This window comes from Paramormyrops kingsleyae, chromosome 3, assembly GCF_048594095.1.
Source record: "Paramormyrops kingsleyae isolate MSU_618 chromosome 3, PKINGS_0.4, whole genome shotgun sequence".
Taxonomy (NCBI): domain Eukaryota; kingdom Metazoa; phylum Chordata; class Actinopteri; order Osteoglossiformes; family Mormyridae; genus Paramormyrops; species Paramormyrops kingsleyae.
This window is the reverse complement of record NC_132799.1, coordinates 13113204-13135441: the sequence shown is the minus strand read 5'-3', so window position 1 is coordinate 13135441 and position 22238 is coordinate 13113204. Positions and strand designations below refer to the sequence as shown.

General features: G+C 43.0%; 3 protein-coding genes across 10 annotated transcripts; 1 reads left to right on the top strand and 2 right to left on the bottom strand.

Moving 5' to 3' along the window:
* Positions 1-361: 361 nt before the first annotated feature.
* LOC111849589 (NFU1 iron-sulfur cluster scaffold homolog, mitochondrial) lies at positions 362-5294 on the bottom strand. Its single transcript, XM_023822612.2, has 8 exons — positions 5147-5294; positions 4820-4920; positions 3932-4067; positions 3785-3851; positions 2897-3008; positions 1131-1197; positions 621-795; positions 362-537 (listed from the first exon to the last, which is right to left on the bottom strand). Exons 1-8 carry the CDS (start codon positions 5212-5214, stop codon positions 466-468), a joined length of 798 nt encoding a protein of 265 aa, XP_023678380.1. The 5' UTR covers positions 5215-5294; the 3' UTR covers positions 362-465.
* On the top strand, positions 5025-12525 carry LOC111849590 (transmembrane protein 150A). Of its 3 annotated transcripts, XM_023822613.2 has the most exons (10): positions 5351-5651; positions 6160-6216; positions 6589-6699; positions 6819-7002; positions 9468-9515; positions 10142-10213; positions 10338-10405; positions 10499-10629; positions 11118-11295; positions 11481-12525. In XM_023822613.2, exons 4-10 carry the CDS (start codon positions 6938-6940, stop codon positions 11666-11668), a joined length of 750 nt encoding a protein of 249 aa, XP_023678381.1. In that variant the 5' UTR covers positions 5351-5651; positions 6160-6216; positions 6589-6699; positions 6819-6937; the 3' UTR covers positions 11669-12525. The 3 variants fall into 3 exon arrangements, with proteins under 3 accessions (XP_023678382.1, XP_023678381.1, XP_023678383.1); XM_023822615.2 differs by lacking the exon at positions 6819-7002; XM_023822614.2 differs by lacking the exons at positions 5351-5651; positions 6160-6216 and adding an exon at positions 5025-5093 and having other exon boundaries at positions 6589-7002.
* Positions 12526-15068: 2543 nt separating this feature from the next.
* eif4e1c (eukaryotic translation initiation factor 4E family member 1c) lies at positions 15069-22100 on the bottom strand. 6 transcript variants are annotated; one of them, XM_023822474.2, is made up of 7 exons: positions 21992-22100; positions 20460-20551; positions 19859-19954; positions 19184-19247; positions 18163-18276; positions 17886-18025; positions 15069-16025 (listed from the first exon to the last, which is right to left on the bottom strand). In XM_023822474.2, exons 1-7 carry the CDS (start codon positions 22007-22009, stop codon positions 15911-15913), a joined length of 639 nt encoding a protein of 212 aa, XP_023678242.1. In that variant the 5' UTR covers positions 22010-22100; the 3' UTR covers positions 15069-15910. The 6 variants fall into 6 exon arrangements, with proteins under 6 accessions (XP_023678242.1, XP_023678241.1, XP_023678239.1 ...); XM_023822473.2 differs by having other exon boundaries at positions 20460-20554; positions 21992-22099; XM_023822471.2 differs by lacking the exon at positions 21992-22100 and adding an exon at positions 21604-21864 and having other exon boundaries at positions 20460-20554.
* Between the last annotated feature and the right edge of the window lie 138 nt (positions 22101-22238).

Genomic DNA, 22238 nt, shown 5'->3' with positions numbered 1-22238 from the left:
GAAATAAAGACTGAATTATATCATGGTAAATATCCATACCGACTGACATGGAAAAAAAATGCTGTATCACTCAGCCCTATTAACAAGATTTTAATTTAGTCATTCCAAGTTAATTTATTTAAATCAACTTTTTTTTTTTTTTTACATATGCTGTTACAGTATCCAGTGCAAACAAAGGCTTTAAGAATACATTTAGCAATATATACAACATATTTCAAGTACATTCACCTCAGATGCTATCTTACATGTAACATTTAGTCACCTTCCAACTGCTTATCCTGCTCAGGGTCCAGGGGGAGTCTGGGAGTAGCTGTACCACAAAAAGGGCAGCACAAGGCACCAGGCGGGGGGGGGGGGGGGGGGGGGGGGTCAGTCCACAACCAAAATATGTGCAACATAAACAGCAAGATCGCGGCAGTCCTCTTTTCGAGGGAAAAAATAAAGGTGTGAGGGTCCAGCAGCAGCCTACGAGTCGTTTAACTTGCGCTCCAGATCGCTGAACACTTTGTTGCTGATTTCATCCACTTCATCCTCCACCTAAAAACAGGCAGCAGGTGAAAGAGCTGTAGCCAAAGACTGAACGGGGCCACGGCTGGTGATGCAGACGCTGTGGGCCTAACCTGCTCCACGTGGTCCACCTCGGGGATGTAGAACTGCAGCATGTTCTCGATGCCGCTTTTCAGCGTCCGCGTGGAGCTGGGGCAGCCCGTGCAGGAGCCCAGTAGTTTGAGCCGCACCGTGCCGTCCTCAAAGCCCTTGAAGATGACATCACCGCCATCCTCCTGCACTGTGGGCCTGGAGGTAACGCAGTACAGTTATCATCTCAAAGATTAGTGTTGCTGTCAGGGACTGGGCTCTGCTTTGTCTGATCCGGGGACACTGATACAGTCACACCCCCAGTCACTCTGAGAGGCTTAATTGAGGTATTTTGCACACATCTGCAAACATAATGTCCCTGTGTATACAGTTCCCAAGCTTTTTAACTCAGACTTGGTACTAAGGAATGGTACCTCATGTCTCTTCCCAAAAGGATGATGTGCCTCATAACGACACAGTATTTGTGTATGAAACAGGAAAGGCCTGACCTCAAAACAACGAAACTTCAAATGCAGGTTCCATATTAGCTATACCTGATCCTGGTGTCCAGCAGCTCTTTGATCATAGACACCACTTCATCTTCATCCTCTTCCAAAGGAGCTGCGATGTAGAGAACATGACAGTACACACTGCCTGTTAGGTGCCCCCCAAACAATTGTCACAACTATGTTGCCCCCCATATAGTCAACATTGAATACTATCCTTCCAATTATCCTTCAAGTTAGCGCCAGGAGACTATTGGCACTAACCTGAATAATCTTGGCCATGTTTAGAGTCATTCAGAGAGCAAAGGTCATTCTGGCACAAACTCAACACCCTCTTCAGGCAGAGATTTTGTCTTCTGCCATCAGGAAGAATGTACATTTTTTTTCTGGGAGGACCAGATCAAACAGGTACCTGAAATCATTTGTTCCGTCAGCTATTGGGTTTTAAATAAGTTATAGGCCCACTGGCTACTGGATATATATGTTTTAACAAGGACAAATCGATTTTATTTTTCTATATGTTATTGCAATTGCAGTATAAGGTCATCTATTGTGTATGTGTATTTATGTCTTTATTTATTTACGTAATTTTTTGTGTGTGTTGGTTGTGTTCACTGCTGTCTGCAAACCAAATTGTCCCTTTTGGATAATAAAGATAATACAATCCAATCAAATAGAGCAGGGGTGGACAATCTTATCCGCAAAGGGCTAGTGTGTATGCGGGTTTTCACTACAATTCCCTAATTAGATTACTAATTAGAGGACTGATTGGCTGAAGAGTTCTCACACCTGGGTTTGACCTACAGGTTATCCAAAAAACCTGCATACACACCGGCCTTTTGAGGATAAGATTGCCCACCCCTGTAATAGAGGGTATGCACATGATGTCACAGAAGACAGGAGTCACTGTGCTCATAGCCAGTGAGTGGCAAATACACTGAGTGGCAGCGTTAGCGTTCAGCTTGAATGCCACAAAAATACAACTAAAGTTGGAAAGGGCTGCTATATATGGCAGTGTATTGCTGCCACCATGATAGAACTAAATTTGCCCAGTTTCTCATTATCACAAGATAAGAAAAAGGAGAAAATGGGCAATTTTATTTTATCATGGTGGTAGTAATACGCTGTCATAGTTGTGACTGATTGTACAAATCGATTTAACAAGAAATTGTTGCCATTGTTTTACAGACTACCGAAAACTAAAGAAAAGAAAAGCAAATGGATCGTGGCCATCTGCAGAAACAACAGAAATCCAGGCTCCAAAACGTGGATTTGCAGTTGTCATTTTGTGTCAGTTGTGTTGGATTTTTGGGTATAATCACACCTATGTTATATATTGTATTGACTACTCATCAGTTAAAAATTTAGCATCTTCATTTGTATTTTGTGTAACTGTAAAGTCTTTGTCAGCATTTATTAAAAAAAAAAAACATCCATGATGATGAGCCTTGTGTCAGGGATGTTACTCAGAGTTTTCTTAAGTACTGACTTTTTCATTCCACCTGCCTGAGATGGTAAAGACAGCCTCACAGTGTGGAAACCAATGTAAACAGTATGTGGCTCAAGATGGTAAAAACCATGACGACCTCACAGTCTAACTGAACCTCATTCATGAACCTGAGCGATCCAAATATTTCACATTCCACATAAAATGGCGGCTTGGTTCATCACACTTTCACACTGTTAGAACAGCTCATGATTAGTTTACAGAATGTCACTGAGAACTGACAGGGTGAATCTTAATTGACATTTAGCTTTGTGCTTTCAGCTGTAGGGTCTGTTTACTTAGTTCAGCCTTCCAGGTTACCGCATACCGCTGTGTGTGTCTGTCTCCCCCGTAGTTATGGGGCTTCCGCTCTGGAAGAATTCCGTCACAGCCCCGATGACGCCACGCCTGATGTCGGCCCATTGCACATCATCGTCCCTCTGCAAACAGAACAACCACGGCCCCACACATTAAACTCATGAAGTCTTCACGCTGCTTTAAATGCTCAGCTGAATTCTGCAACATTCTTTGACATTATCTACAGAAACTCAAAGAAGGAATCTTAAGTTATACGATAAAAACACAGCCTATAACTGAAGAATGGGGGCCAGGCCATGACAGCTGATGAGCCTGATCTTTCACCTCTCCTCTGCCTTATTACTGCACTACCTCTGCAGTTATTTGCACATCCTTCCCTGATGCACCACCTATTTATTCACTTCCTATACTGTCTTTTCTCTTATTGCACTGCTGTTTGAGTTATTGTCCTCCCACCCAAACCTGTCCCTTTCCCTGTAACTGCGGCATGAAGATTTCACTGTTTCTCAGAACACATTTAACAATAAAAACCTGAAAACCTCAATTACCGGCCCCTTAAGACTGCATACTTGTTTTCCTTCAGTCCTAGTTATACTAAAGTAATATCTGGTATCATACACAGAGCCAATCGCTCATGGGAGTTTTATGTTCTGAGGGAGGAGTGAAAAATGATTGGTTCAGTATGATACCCAATCAGATCTTGGTCAGATGTGAAGCCAACTGATCATCTCTCAGAACCAATCATTTTTCGTTCTGCCCTCAGAACATTTTTATATTAGTAAAACTCCCACAGGCAACACAGCCACCCCAAATTTGCTGTGCTGTGTACCCTGGCTGTCTGGTCCTGATCTATTAATTCACACTAGTATGTCAAAGGCTGTCCATTCAGGAAAGGTACCTTTGTCACTGTGATGAAGTCAGGACCGAAGAACACTGCCTTCACTCCCTCCACCTTAAAAATCTCACTGTTAAAACACATAAGAGTCTGGTCAACACTGGCACACCTGCAGTCGAGGAGATGGCAGGGTTCAGTGAAGATGCTGACCTGGCCAGCGGTGAGCTCTTGGCATGACTGACACTGGGGAAGCTCAACGTCCCGGTGCCCATGACAGCTCTGCCAGGCATGAATTTCAGGCTCCTGGGATTGGGCGTGTCCTGCGTCTGAACATACAGCCGCCGCACTAAAACGGACCAATCACAAAAACGCATAGCTTCATACTGACCTAAAGCGACACCCATGTGGTCTCTCATGCAGACTCAACCATGTTGATGAAATGTGGTTAGCAGCATTTTCTCTAGGATAACAGTCATTGGAAAACAGGGTTTCAAAATTTCTGGAACTATCAAAGTTGGAAACATTCCATGGGAATATATGGGAATTAATGTGAATAAACCGGTAATTTGCAAAATATAGGTTAGCCTATAACAAGGAACTTAAATGTAGTTTAAAAAATATCTTGCAGCATAATATTGGTTAAAATAAGTTTTAAAGCAAATTCAGTTGAATTTCAAAGTCAGAAATGTCATTTTTAAAATTTGTATTAGAAATGTTCATATGCATGTCTGCTTCTGACAAAAAAGTTTATATTTATGTTTGCATATGATACAGATTGTATAAATTCTCAAATTTCCAGTTAATTCCTGTTCATTCTCAAGGAAATTTTCCAACTTGGAATACTTACAAAATTACTCAGCTTAACTTCCCGTGTAATGGAAGTTAAGGCAGACTCCTGTCTCTCACCCTTACGTATACAGGTATATGTGTATGGAAAAAGGTGGGTCAGAACCATTTTAACTTACGCCCTTCAATTTGAATTCTTACTCTGGAAACTAGCATTCCCACCTCAGAGCAGATTACACGATAATGTGATAAGCATCACTTTTCTTTCGATCATTGCACACATGGTTGCACGGCTGCAAGATCCCAGATTACCTGGCAGTAGGCTGACAGCGGCCCTACACTGCAGCAGTGATTTGGTGCAGCTCTGTACGGCGCACCTGGGGTAGGGGGGGTGCTTAAACAGGGCTAAAGACCTGTGGGAGATACCGACGACATTACCACCAGACGGGGGCGTGGATTACCCCGCCATACTCCCTCTAAACATCACCAGAAATGACCCTGCCAATTAGCCGAAAGCCTTCTTCATAGGCTACCCCACACCGCCCCCGTACACGCGAACTAGCGGCTCAGCTAGGAAACGTAAGCGGTAGGTGAGCAAGAAACACAGGCGGTGAAATCGAGGAAACCCGGACACAGCACCTTGTAAAATGCGGGAGGGCGCGCAGCAGCGAAATATAGGGAAACCTCCATGTTCTGGTCGCCGCCATTTCAGCTGGTTCTGCCTAGCACGCCGACCGCCACCTCAGGCGGGCGCGTTCCCGATGCGGGCGCACGCAAGGTCACGTGATAGCAGAGTCTTCGGGCGCGTTCACATTGGTTTCATCACCTTGACGGTTAACGCTGCGGTTGGCTTATACACGTGGGAAGAGCGGGGGACTGATCGCACTGTGATGCTTCACTATTTAAATAACTAAACGCTTTAAGATTATATCTTAACACGTAATATTATTCATTAGAGCAAAGAAGTATCAGTTGACTGGTATAGGGGTAAAAGTCTAGAGAGTGTTAAATAAAGCAGTCTACCCTTTCGTTTCTGTGTCGGTTTTGTGTCGATCGTTTCGTTTCTATAATATAAATACGTTCCTTATTCTAATAGTTTTTTTTTCCGCACAATTTTTTTTGATTGGGTGTATTGTGCCACCAAGTGCGTAAATATGGTGACAAACATAGCTCTTTTTATTGTTTACTTTTTAATCTTATTCAGTCTTTTATACTATATTTTACTATCTTTCTACTCTCAAACAATTTTGGAAGCTGGTGGAAAAACATTTCACTACATCGTAGTACGATGTATGCTTGTGTATGCTGTCATTTACATTTAAACTTGAGCCAGTAGATTTCATTTCACTTTCTTAGATGTTTGCTATAACCCACCGGTCACCTGAAATAAACCGGTCCAAGCTGGAATGTCTGGGTTACAAAGCGATTAAGCATTTTTCTTTTTCTTTCTTTCTTTCTTTCTTTCTTATACACTTTCAGTGTGTTCTTTGAAACAGCTTGGGGCCCTTTTGGTCTCAAATTTTCATCTACCGTGAATTAAGCAATAGCTGAAATGTATATTTTATTATAATTAAATTAATATTGGTTGTATAATTATATTAATATGGGTTATATTAAAAATTGTATTTTAATTGATATAACGCCTTTTGCAGGATGAGCAATGCTGTCGAACGAAATTTACACACTGCTTATACAGAAGACCCAGCCTGGTAGGTGTCTCAGTCCCTCTGCAGGTGGAGTGGTGTAGTACTGTCCTAAGTGTACACCCTACTATATAAGAGCCTTATAAGAGTACTGACAATACTACAAAACAAAAAAACAACAACTGTGATTTATACAAGCCAAACGTCATTTAACATAGAACTAATATAGCAAACCATCACTTTAAAAAAATAATTAAAGGCTTCAAATTTGAAAATTTGAGGATGTGGTCATTTTCACCCTGAATAGTGAATATCCATGCAGCAAGACAGGAAGTATAGGAAGGGTTAAGCAGGCTTGCTGGCAAGGAGCCTCCAGGAACTGGGGCTTAAACAAACACTGATACAGCGTATTGAATCTTTTCCCCTCTTGTCTTCCAGCCTGAGACAGGTTTGGTGCAGGGAGTGGCTATAAAGAACCCAGGGCTTCCAGAGGTCTGACGTGAAAGGGGAGGAATGCAGGCGGAGGAGACGAGTCGACCTGACTGCCAGGTATGAGGGCTTCTAGAAGAATCACAAATAATTTCCATTGTGACATTTCTAAAAACGACAGGAGACAAGAAAGGCACGTTACGGGGAAGTGTGGCCTGATGGAGACGGCTCTGTTATAGCTCCGTGACGTGAAGAAGCATCTTATCAGTGGTCTACAGGAAGTTGGGTCTCCCACGCCTGCATCTTCACTCTGATCTTCAGAGACTCTCTTGCTTCTCAACCCTGTCCTCGACAAGTCATGGTTTACTGGATCTTCATACCCATCACTGTGTCAGTGGTGTCCTTCATTGGGTCTTGGGCAGTGTAAGTCACATTCACTTCTTAGTTTTTGATTTGCTTTTATTTCACAGTGTGTGTTCCAGCCATCTATAATTAGGTATCTGGTCAGTTCAGTATGACAAGAGTGTGGCTTTGGATGGAGATATCCCCGGGCATTATGTGTGCCAGGTGCACTGAATATGTTCTCCTACACTATATATTTTAGGATTCAGAAAAGTAATATTGAAAAAAATGATAAAAATAATTTTCGCAGCTCATTAATTCACTTGCTTTTCAGTGCTGTAACTTTAAATATGAACTTTGCGTGGAAATAATTCAGTGTGATAACTTCATACACAGCCATAAAACAAGACGTAAATTCTATTCAGAACACAAATGATGGCAGTCGTTCAAAGAACCGAGGCCAGGATTTGTGAGACAGATGCCAGGAGGACATTGTTACCATACCTGTCAAGTTTTGGATTTGAAAATAAGGGAAACTTTCCGGCGCCCACCGCGAGCCATCCCACCACCCCAACCAAGCTCCAGTATCCCTTACATTTTAAGACAGGTCTACAAGAAATCTAAAATAACCACTTGTCATTTACATTTTATTTTCATTACACATTTCCTTTAAACTTCTCATGTTCACTCATGTGGCTCTCTGGCATTCACTAATGACTTATTATACAGATTTGTTGCAGACTTTGTATCCTTGTTGAAGTCGTCACGGAAGGTGAAAGTAACGTTGTTTTTGGCATTGCCATTTTAACCTCCGCATTTATGACCTGGTTAATGTTGTAAATGACCTGCAGGCTACTGCAGGTGGTAGGTCTCGCGAGGCTACTGGCAGTTCGGTTTGGAGAGGCAGAGGAATTTTTTAATGATATTGTAATACGGGAGATTTACGGGAAAATACTAATACGGGAGGACGGCGGGAAAGAGGGGTAAAATACGGTAGTTTCCCGGCCAAAACGGGAGACTTGACAGCTATGATTGTTACAGAACTTTTAAGCCTGAAAATAGAAAAAAATAGTTCACTTTTATTTATGAAAAAGAATATAAGTCTCAGACAGATGTGTGTTGCAGGCTACACAGTGAAAAGCTGCATGATCACTTGTATGATTTTCTAGGGAAAACTTATCACCTGTGTAAACCGCAGGAGTCAAAAGCTGCAGGTCGTATTTACACCAGAAAACTGCTACAGACGCCTTTGATAAATAGCATCACTTTCAGTTCATCACAAAGTGTATAGTTGTATCCAGAAGTACACTGATATTCTTTTTATGGATTGAAGCAAATTGCCAGAAGTGTTATCAATACCTGAGTGGGTTGAGATTGTGTTACTGTGCTTATTCTGTTTCTAGATGCCCCACCAAGTAAAAACAAACACACCCACAATATGGCACAGATCCATCCCTGCCCCTGTCAAACACAAATACAGGTTTATGCAACACGATTGCCACAAAAATTTACTGTGCTTCATACCACATGCTAATCTGAGCATATAAGGTGTTACCTCCAGACTCCAAGACCCATAGTTACAGTCATTAATTCTTTGAATCTATTCATCTAAAAATGGAATAAATATGTTCAGTAATAACAAAGTAAGAGAACATTTGTGTTACATGTTTCAACATTAGACGCTTAAATATTACTGGTAGTGATTGAAGAGTCCTTACTAGTCTTCTATAACATCACTAGTATATGAAAATTGTTGTCAGGAAAACTCGTAGAGTGCAGTAAGACTTGGGTACAGTTTTCCTTCTGATTTCAGTCCTCTTCAGTGATTCGAGTCTGCCAGTCTTACACGGAGTCTGCTCACCTCTGACATCGTAAACCACAACCCTCTATGACGAGTCACTAATGTAGTTGTGTAGTAAAGGTGTTTGCTTTTCGAAACAGGAGGTGTTGAAAATTCATTAATTCTCTAACTCCAATACGCTGGTAATATACTGGGTGTGCCTGGTCACCAGAATTGGTTTCAGTTCTTTTGAAGAACAGCTGTGTTCTTAGGGATTTTCGCCGCAAACCTTTGACCAATAAGAGCAAAACAAATTAAAAGTACAGCATTTTCTCTAAATATGTCCTTATTTGATCTGGAAAAAGTGTTGCTCACTCCCGTCTGTGATACTAACAGATTAAGTGTGTTTCACCCATTTTCATCAGGTGTGTAATGAAAACCCTGCCTTTTCACGATGACAGATAATCCACATAATCTCAACTCTGTGTACATTAAAGTATCTTTCATAAATCAAGAGACGTGGACGGATGGACAGGTGTGTCAGCTCACAGACTCAGATGGCAGACTAATCATGTTAAGGGGGGTGGGGCAATGTTAGGGCGATTCCAAGGGCCCCTAAGTGACAGGGGCCTTAAAAACTTTGGAATATGATTGGATTGGACTGGGTTGGGGACCTAATGTGATATGCTTTCATGGAGAGGCGCCCCCTGCTGGCACGTCATATGTATCTTCTTTAAAGTCCCTGCCTTCTGTGTCTTTGCTGCAGGTACGGCCTGGCACTCAGCTACGGTCATGTCTGTTCCCTTAGCAACTGGTAAGCTCTTCCACCGCTGAGACAAGCCAAAGACCAGTTATTTTCTGGAGAGGGCCAAATCTGAGCTTTTGTATGTCAGCAAAGGCCACTTTTAATGATCATTTTTTACATCCCATGAATCTCAGAATAGAAGACTTGTTCCCAATTACTTTGCCCTTTTTACAATGCAAGCAGAAATAAACAGGACCAGTCAATTTCACATATTAAACATAACTTATGAAAATGACGGCCCAACTAATCCGCGTAAAAAAGCATTTTTGCATCCATTCTTTCTGAAAAATCAATTGTTCTGTTTTTTGGAGAGGCTCTTTATGCATGCATGTGTTGAAGTATAAATTATATTTGCATTTATTCAGAGGACTTGACATGAAAAGCAGCAAACCTTGCCTTTTTTAAAAATGATTATTATTTTAATGATCGTGTGGGCCAGTAAAAATAGCCTTGTGGGGTGGCTTTTGTCCTGGTCTGAGGTAGAGAATGGCCAGGGGTATGAGGGGGGCCATAATTCATATAGTGGGGTCAACTTTATTATTACCCAATGATTTAATTTGAATTGATGAGGGGCGGGGGGGGGGTGCTGACAATGGCTGATCCTGTAGAGATGTGCTCTTTGCCTTTCTTCTCAGGCAATACAGGAATTCCTGCGAACCGAACATGTCCGAGTTGTGCTGCACGGACAGCCGTGTGCCCACGATAAGGTGCGGGAGGTAGAGAGCCTGTCTGGCACCAGAGACGCCGTGCACTCACACAGAAAGCCAGTCTGTGTCCCGCCAGTCTGTGTCCCCCCTGCTCCTTCTAACCACTGTCATTCCCTGCTTGCAGCACAAGTGGGAAAGGTATCCCAGAGAACTCCTTGTTTACAGCCACCATCAGTGCAGGCTCCTTCTTGTGTAAGTGCATTTTAATGACAGGTGAAGCACCTGATTGGGTAATGTTATGTGACATGGCCAAGCCTATATGCCCGATGTCCTCTCTTTCTCCAGTCCTGGTCTTCTGTGTCTTCCACCATGCCCACATTCTGAACAAGTGCAGTACTCAGGCTGTCCTGAGCCGGCTGGCTTTGGGCTTTGGCTGTGTAGCATCCATTGGTGCCTTTGTGGCTGGAAACTGCAACGTAAGTACGCCTTCTGCCTGTAAGCTCTGCTATCGAATACCAGCCTCACAGTTGATATCAGCATGGCTCAGGCACACGTAAGGGGACCTGGATCAGGACAAGCAGCAGGTAATATGCTGCTCACTGATATACCTGTAAGATACACTCAGTGTTCCTGATGGACCCTGCACCATGGTGTGTATCCACCCATCCATGGGCATAAATTTGGGTATCAACAGTAGGGATGTGTCCCTACCAATATTGTTGAAGTACTGTGTGTGTTTGGGGCTGATTTAGTCCCTACCAGTGTTGAAATCAAACCTACACCCCTGCATCCATCCATCCACCTACCATCAGCCTGCATCTCCTGGCAATGATCATAAGTAGTTGCAAACTGCTGCTGCAGAAAAAACTTTTGCGTAAGTGGAGAGAGCCGTAGGTCTCTGCCTGGGAGGCAGGAGTGTGCAGCAGTGCTCGCTGACTGAACAACACTGCGTCCTCTGCTCCAGCCTGGATACCTGGTGCTGCTACACTACCTGGGGGCAGCGGTCAGCTTCATTTGCATCTGCTTCTACTGCCTCCTGCTGACAATGCTGACGGGTAACTGTTTGCTCACGGGCAAGGAGAAAGTCCTTTACCCCGTTCGCGCCCTGTCCACTGCCCTCCAGGTCCTCGTTACTCTCTTTTGTATCCTTTGAGTGTCGACTCCAAACCACCTGTGGCCTTAAAATGTGTTTGTTCCTGAAATAGTGGCATATCTGGCTGGTTTCTGACTAGGACAAAAGTAGTTGTTTCTAGGGACTTCTAGTACCTCCAGAGTTTGATGTGTCCTTCTATATTATGCATTATTAGCCTTAATTAAATCCAACCAGACTGCATCTTCTTTGCCCAAGAGCCGTACCTGTTGAAGCACCTGTCGGCTGTCTTTGAGTGGATCCTTAGTATGAACCTGGAACTTTTCGAACTGAGTTTTGTATTTGAGTTCTACGTCTTCTCATCATCCATGTTGTCTTCGCTGATTAATACAGAAGAAGAGGAGAAGTCCCTCATTATGTCCTGATGACCTTCCCAAGACGAGACTCTGATTTTATTACATCAGTATGCGCCAGACCGTGACAGGGAAGGCCTTCACATTTTAGTGAGATAACCATGCGCTTTTGTTACCCTTTACCTCAGGCGGAACTTCTCCGGATCATCGAAATCAGCTTTTCACAGGGAAGCTTGGACCTACCACTAGATAGATAGCAAACTGATCACCATGACCATTTGTCCCGTTATGCCTTCAGAGACAGCCTTTAGGAGACTTTGAGAGCCAACGCTGGCATTGCTCTTAAAACCTACATTTCTGTAACAGTAGCAGCCAACCAGAAGGCAGAACAATACCTCAACACTGAAGATTCATCTCTCAAGTGTCTTATTACTTAAACTTACAATGTAACTTATTTTTATTGAATCAGTCACCTTTTAATGCTGATTACTTTAAGTCCCTGTTTATGCAAATGTGATATTGATTGGAAACAGATGCTAAAGCTGTTTGAGTGGTAGCACCAGACCAAGCATAAAAAACCTGAGTGTCTCCAGGCCTTTCTCTGAGGAATGCAAAAAAGAACAAATGTGTTATATATTTAGATTATATATTTTTCAATGAAGCAGTGATTTTTATCTGATTTATTTATGAACTTATGATGTATTATGTTATACCGTGGCTGTGATGGATATGACCCCCAGACCAGATAAAGACAACACCCCATAATTCACTAATGTCACTGTTTATTATGTGCAATTTTATGTTTAATGATCTCCTTCAGCACTTATGCTTCCAATACTTGAAAATTTTCATTGTACAATTTGAACTGGAGTACTGGGGAGAGAAATGGGAATGGCAAGTGATTTATTATTAAACCTTTTGTAATGCAATTAATCAGCAAACTGTGTCCTGCTGCCTGCTAAACAAACATTCACCGAGCTGAAGGAGCTGGTGTCTCGCGGTGACAGGGAGCACAGACCCCTGGCATGGTGAGCGTAACGGCCCAGGCCGTCCTGGGATCCCGCGGCGAGGAGAGCCAAGACTCTACTGGAATTACCTGACCTGTAAGGTACTTTTAGGCAGGACAGCAAGGGAGCAGCCATATTTATGTGACGACTGTGGCGAATTGCAGCCCGCCAGCTGTCGTGCGTCACGCAATTGCAGCCTTGGCATCACAAAACGTCAAGAAGACAAGCCAGACCAGACCTGCACCCACAAGCCAGACCAGACCTGCCCAGCTTAGCTATACGGAGCTTGGCAACAGACTACTTACTAATTGCTAAAAGGGCTCATGAGGTTTCAATACTGGCCCCAAGGGAGCTTATTTAGGTGACAGCCTTTCCGGGACCGTGCAAGGATAGCCGGTGAGGTCACATGTACGTATGATCGGGACCTTAAGGCCAGGAAGAATGAATATTCCAGGGAGTCCACAAATGCAGACAGACTACCGTGGGGTTGGGTACACAGGTCAACCATAGGCCAGCAGTGACTTTTTCATCCAATCACAATGACTTAAACATTGGCCAACAATCAAGCTGAAAGGTGAGAACTTCCTGCTTTTAAAGGCAACCTCCTTCACGCTACGCCACACTATAGCCATTTGCATACATTTCATTAAGTAACTCCAAACCGTGAGCAAAGGTGTGCCCATATGTGAATAAACCTGCTATTCCCCAAATTTGGTTTGGAAACTAACTTTTTAAATGAGTCCCCGTGTAATGTAAAAACCAGAATAGGGACCTATCCCATCAACAGGTGAGTGATTTTCCTAAAAGTGTCATGAGTTTATTATTTATTTATTAAACTCTCACACAAATACAGTACAGTGAACAAATAATTTTGTTTAAATAATCTTCATGTTGGTGTAAAACTATGATGCCTGTAAAAGTGTGTTTGCTTAAACATTTCAAAACTTTTCATAAAGTCACTCCAATATTTACAGCAACTAGCCAATACATCACTGTATTTTTTGATTCCACCAGCACACCTTGCATGATTAATCAATAATCACTGACTTTTTTTTTTGTTTTTTACTAATTAAGTGAACTGGCTGAAAGTTGTAATGAAAACTTGGAATGGCTGAGGTGCCCCTGAGCAGAGGAGTTTGGGAATTTAAGTGGTGTTCATCTACCCATTCAATAGATCAGTAATTTTTGGATAACAAAGGAAATTTTTATTACTTGTTATTGTGTTACTCTTACTTTGCATATGTTTTAAGGTTAAATTGTGTTTTTTGTTCTGAGCAAATATACACTTGCTACCCAGATAAGTAAAATTGCCTTAAACCTTTCCTTTGACAGCCTAACACACAATGCGCAGTGCTGAACGTGCCAACTCAGGTCAGCTGATGCACAACCATGGAAATACGGCGTAAGCACAATAAATGCTCAGTCGAAGACACAGAACACAGTTCTTCTTAAGTATGAAGTGTACTGTGTGAAACTTCACAATCAGTTAACAACCTTCCAAGACTATAATCAGCTAACACACAACCCCAGTTACTCGACCTTAGGCTTATTTGGAGAGACGGTCATTGGTGATCAGCCAGCTAAAAACGTTTTTCAGTGTTTAATTGTGGAAATGCAACAAAAGTTACTGGTGCCATACAACAGGAGCCTGCAGACATTTTGTGCCAAATCTGCATAGGAGGCAGCTGGCGTTTTCAGCAACTACCTCCTGTTTGTTCTTATTATCACACAATGTACTGTAAACAATACATTATATGAATTAGTACTTTGCTCGCTCTGGCCACAGATTTTTGACGACTATATTTCTCAGCATATTTCTTGGAAGACACAGTTGTCGCTGGTGTTGGCTTAAGTATCACTGCTCTCTAAAATCACTCAACTCCACAAGCATTTGAAAAGATCCCAGAAAAAATAAATCTTAGACCCTTTGATTCTGCCACTAGCGTTTACTGGGAAAAGTGAAACTCATTCTCCAAAGGGCTGCTTTTGCGGATTTCAATTTGTTTAATAAGAACAGATCCTTAACTGCACAAGACATTGAGAGCATTAACCCATCATTACATTTGTAGAACAGATGTAATGCAAAAGCTTTACAAATAGTTCAATGTAAAATACTAAAGGTGCGTAACTGTGTGCAAGGACATGGCAGGTGCTGCTTTGAGAGCTGACAGCAGATTCCAGCCAGCTCTGACTCAGGGTGTGATCGCTGGAGTGTAAGAGGCTGACACACAGGTTGCCTTTCCCTTTCTGCAGCCCCAGGATAACAGAAACACAAAGCTCGTTAACTTTTTCCCCACAATGCCTGGGACGGCCATGTGTTTGTACGCCTACGGATTAATCAGCAATTCGTTCACACCTGAGAGCTGATTGAGAAGCCGTGACAAGCCAAGAAAGAACCCACAGTCTTTGGAAACGACCTTTCACACACCAAGAGCGATGATCGCACACAGAGACGACTGCCTGGATATGGCAGAAATGCAAAGCACTTAACTTTTATTTCAAAGAATCTCATATACATCCTGGAATTACAGATAATAAAGACACATTAAGAGCAAAAATCAGTTCACAATGAGGAGTCTATCTGCATTAACCAAGAAGTAGTGTGAAATATAGCAAACACCGCCAGTATTGTTAGGAGGACAGCAGTGGGAAATGTTGATCGAAGCTGGGGGGTGGGGGGGGGGCATGGATGTCCAGTACAGCACAGTGCAGCACACTGAGCACGCTCCACACCACAAACCTCCTCCAGAAACAGACTGGGTACATCCTCATCCTCAAGATGTATAATTCAACTGCAATACTTCTCATAAATATGAAAACCGGCCATTCAAACGTTCTACAAGCCAAAAAAAAAAACAAACAAAAAAATCTTAGCGGAGCACAACACTCTTGGTGACGTTAACTAAAGTAATTTCTCCAGGGAGCTGCTGCTGAATTTGCCCCTTGGGCCGCAGCCGTCGCTGCTGCGTCTCACGTCAAGCTACTGCGGCCAGAGATCAAGAAAAGCGGAAGCTGAGAAATGTGTCTTTTATTAAAGCCCAAGGCTTTTCATGGACGGTGCTCAAAAGCCAGCCTGCATGTCCTTCAGAGTTATTGGTTCATACACTCTCGCTCAATACTTTTTACTATCTGCCAGCATGTAAGCAGACAACTGACATTCCGTGATCAGTCCACTGATGTTGGTAGCTGCTGGACTGTGAAATGTTACTTTTTTTAAAAGGAGAACACTACAGTAGTCAACTCAAAAGGTATTAATATGATGAGATGGGTAATTTTTAAACCTACAGCGGAGCCAAAGGGGCTCTCCTCAAACCGTGTACATGTTCTTCGTCGTGGATCCACTTTTGCTCGAGGTGTCGTCATGTGACTGATACCCAATCCCTGCTTTGAGGGGGACATTCAGACGTTCTTTGTAGTGCTGTCTGGAGAGGCGAAGGGAAAAGGAGAATCAGAACGCTGACAGTGACTCGAGGGGACACAGCACCACCATCAGGCATTTAAAACAATTATTTTGTATCAGCTCTGTACTTTGAGGACCTTATGTAGAAGACTATTTCTATGAGAAGGACCTCAGAACAACAGCAGCACCTCCTAGTGGAGGACTCAAGTTCTACCGGGAACACCTGCACATCCAGTGCTGAGAGAGAATGGGCCTCACTTCTCCAAGATATTAAATCCCCATGCAAACAAAGCTAAACAGACATTTGTAAACGGCATTGTGAAGAAATGCATATGCACAAAAATATTTGGATTTATCCGCACATTTCCCCTCAGAAATGTCAGAACTATCTTGTAAATGTGCGTACGTGCACGAGCCTGAGATCCTGTCCAGTTGCCACACACAAATAACCTTAATGGTCAATGCAAATAAACTTGCGGTAAATAAAAAACCAAGATGAGGAATTTTGAACAGGATGAGGCAGGGGCACAACAGAATGTTATATTTGGGGGCCGAAACACAAAATGTTCAGAAGTACATTTTGCAACAATTTATCACATGTATATATTGCCCAGCTTATTCTTGTACTTTTGCACTTTCAGATGACATGCCAATCTGCATTACGCTGTCAGAGTACTTGTGCTTTGTGCAATGATAATAAAGATGAATCTTAAAAAGTGTGCAGGAATTCCGTCAACTCTACGAAACACCCTGAAAAAAGTGGTCTGTGTGACTATCTATCAGGGACAAACTCACATCTTTGCCCTCAAGCTTAAACATGTGCATCTATAATAGGAAATGCACAATCATGAGGCGTCGTGGCAGAGCAGTCAGGAGGTACTGTAGCACGTAAAACTCAAAATGAAGACATCATACTGTCAATATCATGTCGGCATCGCAGATGACTTGCCCATTAATAGAATGGAATTCAATTGACAAAAGCAGTTTAATGAGAATTCATTTCATGTTTTGCATCTAGTGCTGCATGCTATACTGTTGTGCATTTGATAAACTCTGACTTGATTTGTCCTTATCGCAATGCAGTCCATTACATTTCAAAAACTGTAAAATTGCTGCAAATGTAGTTTGCATATTTACCTGCTCACCCACAGCTCAGGGAAACGTACATTTAACGCAAAACAGACAAAGTGCGAAGACATAGTGCAAAAAGTAATCAAATTAGTGAAAATAATCGCGACTGTCCATGAAAACTTGTTTCCTGCTAATCTTTCGGTTTACATACTCACTAGCTCGAACACCTTTTATAAGTCGATTCATGCACGCTAATGTCTGAAGCCTAATTCACATTTAATGCAACTCAAAAATTTTACATTTTAAATTCACTGAAAGATATACTATTTGAAATAGCACATTAAATTTTTAAAGGCAAATATATAGTCTTTGGCTTACACAAATAAATGGAATCCCAGCAGAAAAAAAAGAATAGAATAATTAAAATACACGTCACATTTTTAGATTTACGGTTTTTCACGTGAAGGTGCAGGTTGATGGCAGGAATTGTTGGCGTGCGCATGGTCATTTTATGGTTTACTTGCAGTCCCCTGCTTTTAAAATGGATGTCGCCTTTTCCCGATTTGTCCAAAATGTTACATACACCACCTCCTGAGTTTTTGTAATATACACATTTTTCCCTGCTAAGTTTTGTTTGATAAATACAGAATTCGGTGCAAAAAACGGCGTATACACATTTTGGGTGTCTTTCTGTGCGTACGCTACTTTGATAAATGAGGCCCTCTGATGTTTTCCTGCTGCTCCTCATTGCGAAGGTCAGGCGGGGCGAAGCAGGTAATGGGCAAGATGAAGTCACTGGAGCTGCACCTACCCTATCGTCATGATGGCTTCTCTATTCTGGCAGTTTACGGTCCAGATGGATATTTTGTCCCCTTTCGGTCGGACGTTGACCACCGCGCCACAGATGTCATCACTGGCCTCGTCGAACGACTCCCCAATTAAGCACAGCAGCTTAAAACAAACAAACAAACAAAAAACATCACCCAACATATCCCCATCCTCTCTCACACACACACACACAGGACACCACATACAGGGTTCTGATGTTGCCATGGCAGCACACAGAGCAGAGAAAGGGCTCAGCTTACCGTCTCCATCCAGAAGCGGTCCAGGTCGTTATGCCTCTGCTGCTTGCTAAGGGTCATCAACCAGCGGCCACCCAGCTTATTCCTCTCATCCTCCCACATAGGCTTGATCCCATCCTGACAAGGAGACATTCGATAGCATGCTAAGCACAGGCAGAGGATGAGGACGACGGACATAGCTGGCTGGAGAGGCCCGAATATAAATCTGGCTGCACAACAAATTCGACTTTAGGTCAGTCTTTTTGTTAAAAATACAGCACAGTATAAGGAAAAATCAACATCAAGCATGTACATTTTTTTTAAATTTTATTTAATCAAGCACTAATAAGTTTATACAAATTAAACTAAAATTATTTTTAGGTGTTTCTTGTGTTAAGTTCATTTTTGACTTAAGTTATTTTGTGTCTTTCAGAACCAATTACTGACAGAGTGAGGTATTACTATATTAAAATTCATGGGGGGGTTATTTTGTCAGCAAGACTTGAAAATGCTGCAGCATACCACAATACCACCCAAGCTTAGTAACCACTTCAGAACTGCTCATAAAAGTTTACCCATTTCACTACACTGCTGGTTTTTGGGTTTGTTGCAGTGTATCTGCTGGTCTGGTGGAATATCATTGCTGCACACATGCACCAACTGCAACTGTCTACGGACTAGACTTAACACATCGGGGTTAACCTTGTGAGGTGGTGATGTCATTATACACAGCCAGTAATAAATATGCAACCAATCAATGACAAGCGCCACCATTTTGTCAACAATTTTTTATTACCGATTATTATCAACATTATCGATTAGCTGTTGCAGCTCTCATTCTGACTATGAGCAACATCATAGTACCTAAATCATGAAAGGCAGGAGCCAACAGAGAGAGGAAATAAAGGGGTAAAAGGAGTAGCACACCAGCACAGGGGAAGGGGAGCGCAGGAACAGCACAGCTCACTGCAGCCAGCACCTCTAACACCAGGACGTATCTGACCATGACACTTTATCTTGACTATCTAGGGCACCAGAGTCTTACCTTAAACAAGCAGTAGTCACAGCCATATGCGAGCTTGCTTGGCTGCTGTATGTGATTGTATAACCTGGAAGAGGAAGAGAGCACACAAACCACGGTTAAAGGATATTATACAACAGCTAGTTCCAACCAAGATATCTGATTGGACAAGAGGCGTTCTCAGTGCTGTTATCAGAGTATAACCGTATTTGGACATTTCACATCACTCCGCTTTACAGGTCCATCTAAAAACCGTGATATTTAAATTTCAATGGTGCAAAGTAGTTGGGAGCAAGCAGTATGTTGTGTGGGACATTTGTGTTGGTTAGCAACAGTCAACAGTCCCTGACTGATGGAGAGAAAATATATATATATTGCAGAGGCCTATTAATGTTTAAATAATCAATCAAGCAAAATATCTGCTGTGACTAATTACTGGTACCTTATAAATGCCACTTGATGAACTGCTGTATGAAAGCGATAACATACTCAATGTCGTGCGCTCGTACTGATACATCACAGCTGTGATATCATCGGCACTAAGCAGGCAGCCTCATGCCTACAACTCAATAATAGCTGCGAGATACTGGAGTACAACCGCAGTCCCTCTCGTATGTTATTGCTTAAATACCTCAGGCTTTAGCCCTGTCCTGCCAGGGCTCTACCCAAGGCAGCTGCTGATGATGGATCTATACTTACGCCCAGAAGTCTTCCACTGTGTCAAACTTGGAAATGAGGCGCAGGTTCTCTGTCCAGCTTTTGCTTTTATCATTTTTGAAATACCAGAGAGCCCATCTGCAGGGGAGGAGAGGAGAAGCCTGAGAAGCTGGCATTGCGGGGGGGCCGCACAGGCTGCCGTGGTGCTGAAGCAGCGCCGTCCACTGCGGTTTAGGCAAACCAAGCAGGCGCACCTCATGACCTACACACATGCCTGCGAGCTGTAAGCACTGACCCACACTGACTTGGGGCAGCGGGCACAGGAGCCACTTGAGTATCCAGACCCGGTAGAGACAACAGTCAGTGTAGATGAGTGGCTAATTGAGGAGATGTGTCAGATAGTGTGCATAGTGTAGGGCCAAGCTCTGGAGGAGTCCAGTCAGCCAGCAGATATTGCTTATGGCGACCGTGTGGATGGAAACCTGTTCACTGAACCACCAGCTAATCAGCTTAATGCTCATTAATATACAACAACCATTCATGTGGGCCTTTGTGTATTCCCCTCTATAAACCAGAAGAATAAGTTCCATACATCAGGTGGAACAGACAAAAATAGGGGAACACCATAGTCAGGGGGATCTACCTGTTCTGCAGGGGGTGTTTGATATACTGTTCAGGGTTGGACACTGGAGCCAAAGAAGTCTCACTGCTGCCTTCCTCACTTTCGGGTCCACGCTGCTTGAAGAGGAAAAAAAAAAACATTTATACTCCTCAAGGAACAGAACAGAGATCATTTATTCATCCCTGTTGTCATCTTGGTCTCCGCTGCCCCATTTAGATCAAACACTTTTTTAAGCTTTGCTTAAATTAACAGAGGCAAAATCATCACTGTCCAAAGTATTACTTTAGAAGCTGATCAGAAATTCACTTTCATGCAGACATAGAATGCGATAAAATTAGTAGCATTCCCAAAACAAATTCTTGGGGAAATCATTTTCTCAGCTGTGGACTTAATTAAACATTTCTTAACTGTTACCAAAGTATTTCAATACCTGACCAAAATGCAACCAGAGTAAACAACTCCTTACAAAATTTAACAAAGGAAAATTCTTAGTAACTGTATATTAGTACAGTTAGTAACTGCCAAATGCTGCCTACTTAAATTGTCCTGTGCAATAGTGCAAATTTAAAAGCTGTTATTACATGAATATAATAAAAATGTTCATACCGAAATAAGCACCCACTGACAAAGCGAACCCATGTCACGACCATAATCTAACCAAACACCTTTGTACACATCCTGCGGTTTAACTGGGTCTGTAAGTACATGTCTGATGGTCTAGCTGGTCTATCATATGACCTGTGGCCTGACCATAAAATGACCAGCCCTTTGTATACACATCATATAATATGTCCATAATCTGACCAGACATCTGTGTACATGTCCCATGGTCTTATCGATATCTGACCTACACACTGCATATATGTTTCGTGGTCTGACCAGCCCTCTGCCGACACGTACCATGGTCAGACCGCAATTTAACTGGGCCTTTGCATATTCTTCCCGTGGTTTAACCGTAATCTGACCGGCTCTTTGGGTACACGTCACACTGTCAGACTATAATCTGGCTGGGCCTCTGCGTTCAGATTCCGTGGTCTGACCGAGCCCCCCGCGTGCTTTAAGAGTTAATTCAGACATATACTGGACAAAAATAGGGTCTGAAAATGCGCATCACGATTATGTTCGTTTTTGGTGGGAGCTCCTCGTCACCGGGACTCCTCGTTACCCAGCTGGTACGGCACACGTGTCTGGGTGTCCAGCGGCGCGGTAGCCGATACAGTCGGTCCGTGAATCCGCAAGTCCATCTTGCAGCCGCCGTACCGACAAACATCACAGAGACTATATGGCACGCTAAAGCAGCACCATGACGTGGCGGTCTCGGTCCCCGGCACCCCCTTCCCCTCTTGGCCGCCCCTTCAGTCGTCGTTAGCATGTAGCATTTTAGTGGAACATGCTGAATCTCGGAAAGCGCGGTCCGAGCGTCGCGCGTTCCCTTTAACGGTTAATCCGCACACGTGCACGTCAGTGCAATTAAGCCTGGGGCGGCCGCATGCCTTCCGCTCTGCCGGCGCGTGTCTCGGACATAGACCCTGCCGTACCCCCGTCTCTCTTACCGGCTCCGAGGTCGCCATCTTGCCTGTAACGCCGTCCTGCTCGGTAGGCGCCCGTGCGTCACTCGAGCACGCACAAAACTACGGAAGCCCGCAGGACCCAAAGACCCAGGACTGATTCACAAACATGAGAACATTAAATTCAAGTTACATTGTGATAGTCCCACCTTTACGGGTGGATGCAGTGGCGTAAACTTTTTGTAATGAGCCCCAGTGCAAGATTTTTTTTTTTTTTTTTTTGGGGGGGGGT

Bases quoted from the DNA above. Each gene is read 5' to 3' on its own strand.
- LOC111849590 (XM_023822614.2), top strand. From the start codon at position 6,938: ATGGTTTACTGGATCTTCATACCCATCACTGTGTCAGTGGTGTCCTTC. The intron at 9,516-10,141 runs GTAAGCTCTTCC...CTTTCTTCTCAG, and splicing joins GTCTGTTCCCTTAGCAACTG to GCAATACAGGAATTCCTGCG. The intron at 10,406-10,498 runs GTAAGTGCATTT...CTCTTTCTCCAG, and splicing joins CAGTGCAGGCTCCTTCTTGT to TCCTGGTCTTCTGTGTCTTC.
- LOC111849589 (XM_023822612.2), bottom strand. From the start codon at position 5,214: ATGGCGGCGACCAGAACATGGAGGTTTCCCTATATTTCGCTGCTGCGC. The intron at 4,921-5,146 runs GTGCTGTGTCCG...TATCTCCCACAG, and splicing joins GCCCTCCCGCATTTTACAAG to GTCTTTAGCCCTGTTTAAGC. The intron at 4,068-4,819 runs GTAATCTGGGAT...GGTCCGTTTTAG, and splicing joins CGCTGTCAGCCTACTGCCAG to TGCGGCGGCTGTATGTTCAG.
- eif4e1c (XM_023822471.2), bottom strand. From the start codon at position 21,810: ATGCTAACGACGACTGAAGGGGCGGCCAAGAGGGGAAGGGGGTGCCGG. The intron at 18,277-19,183 runs GTAAGACTCTGG...TCTCCTTGTCAG, and splicing joins GTGACTACTGCTTGTTTAAG to GATGGGATCAAGCCTATGTG. The intron at 18,026-18,162 runs GTAAGCTGAGCC...GTTTGTTTTAAG, and splicing joins ACCGCTTCTGGATGGAGACG to CTGCTGTGCTTAATTGGGGA.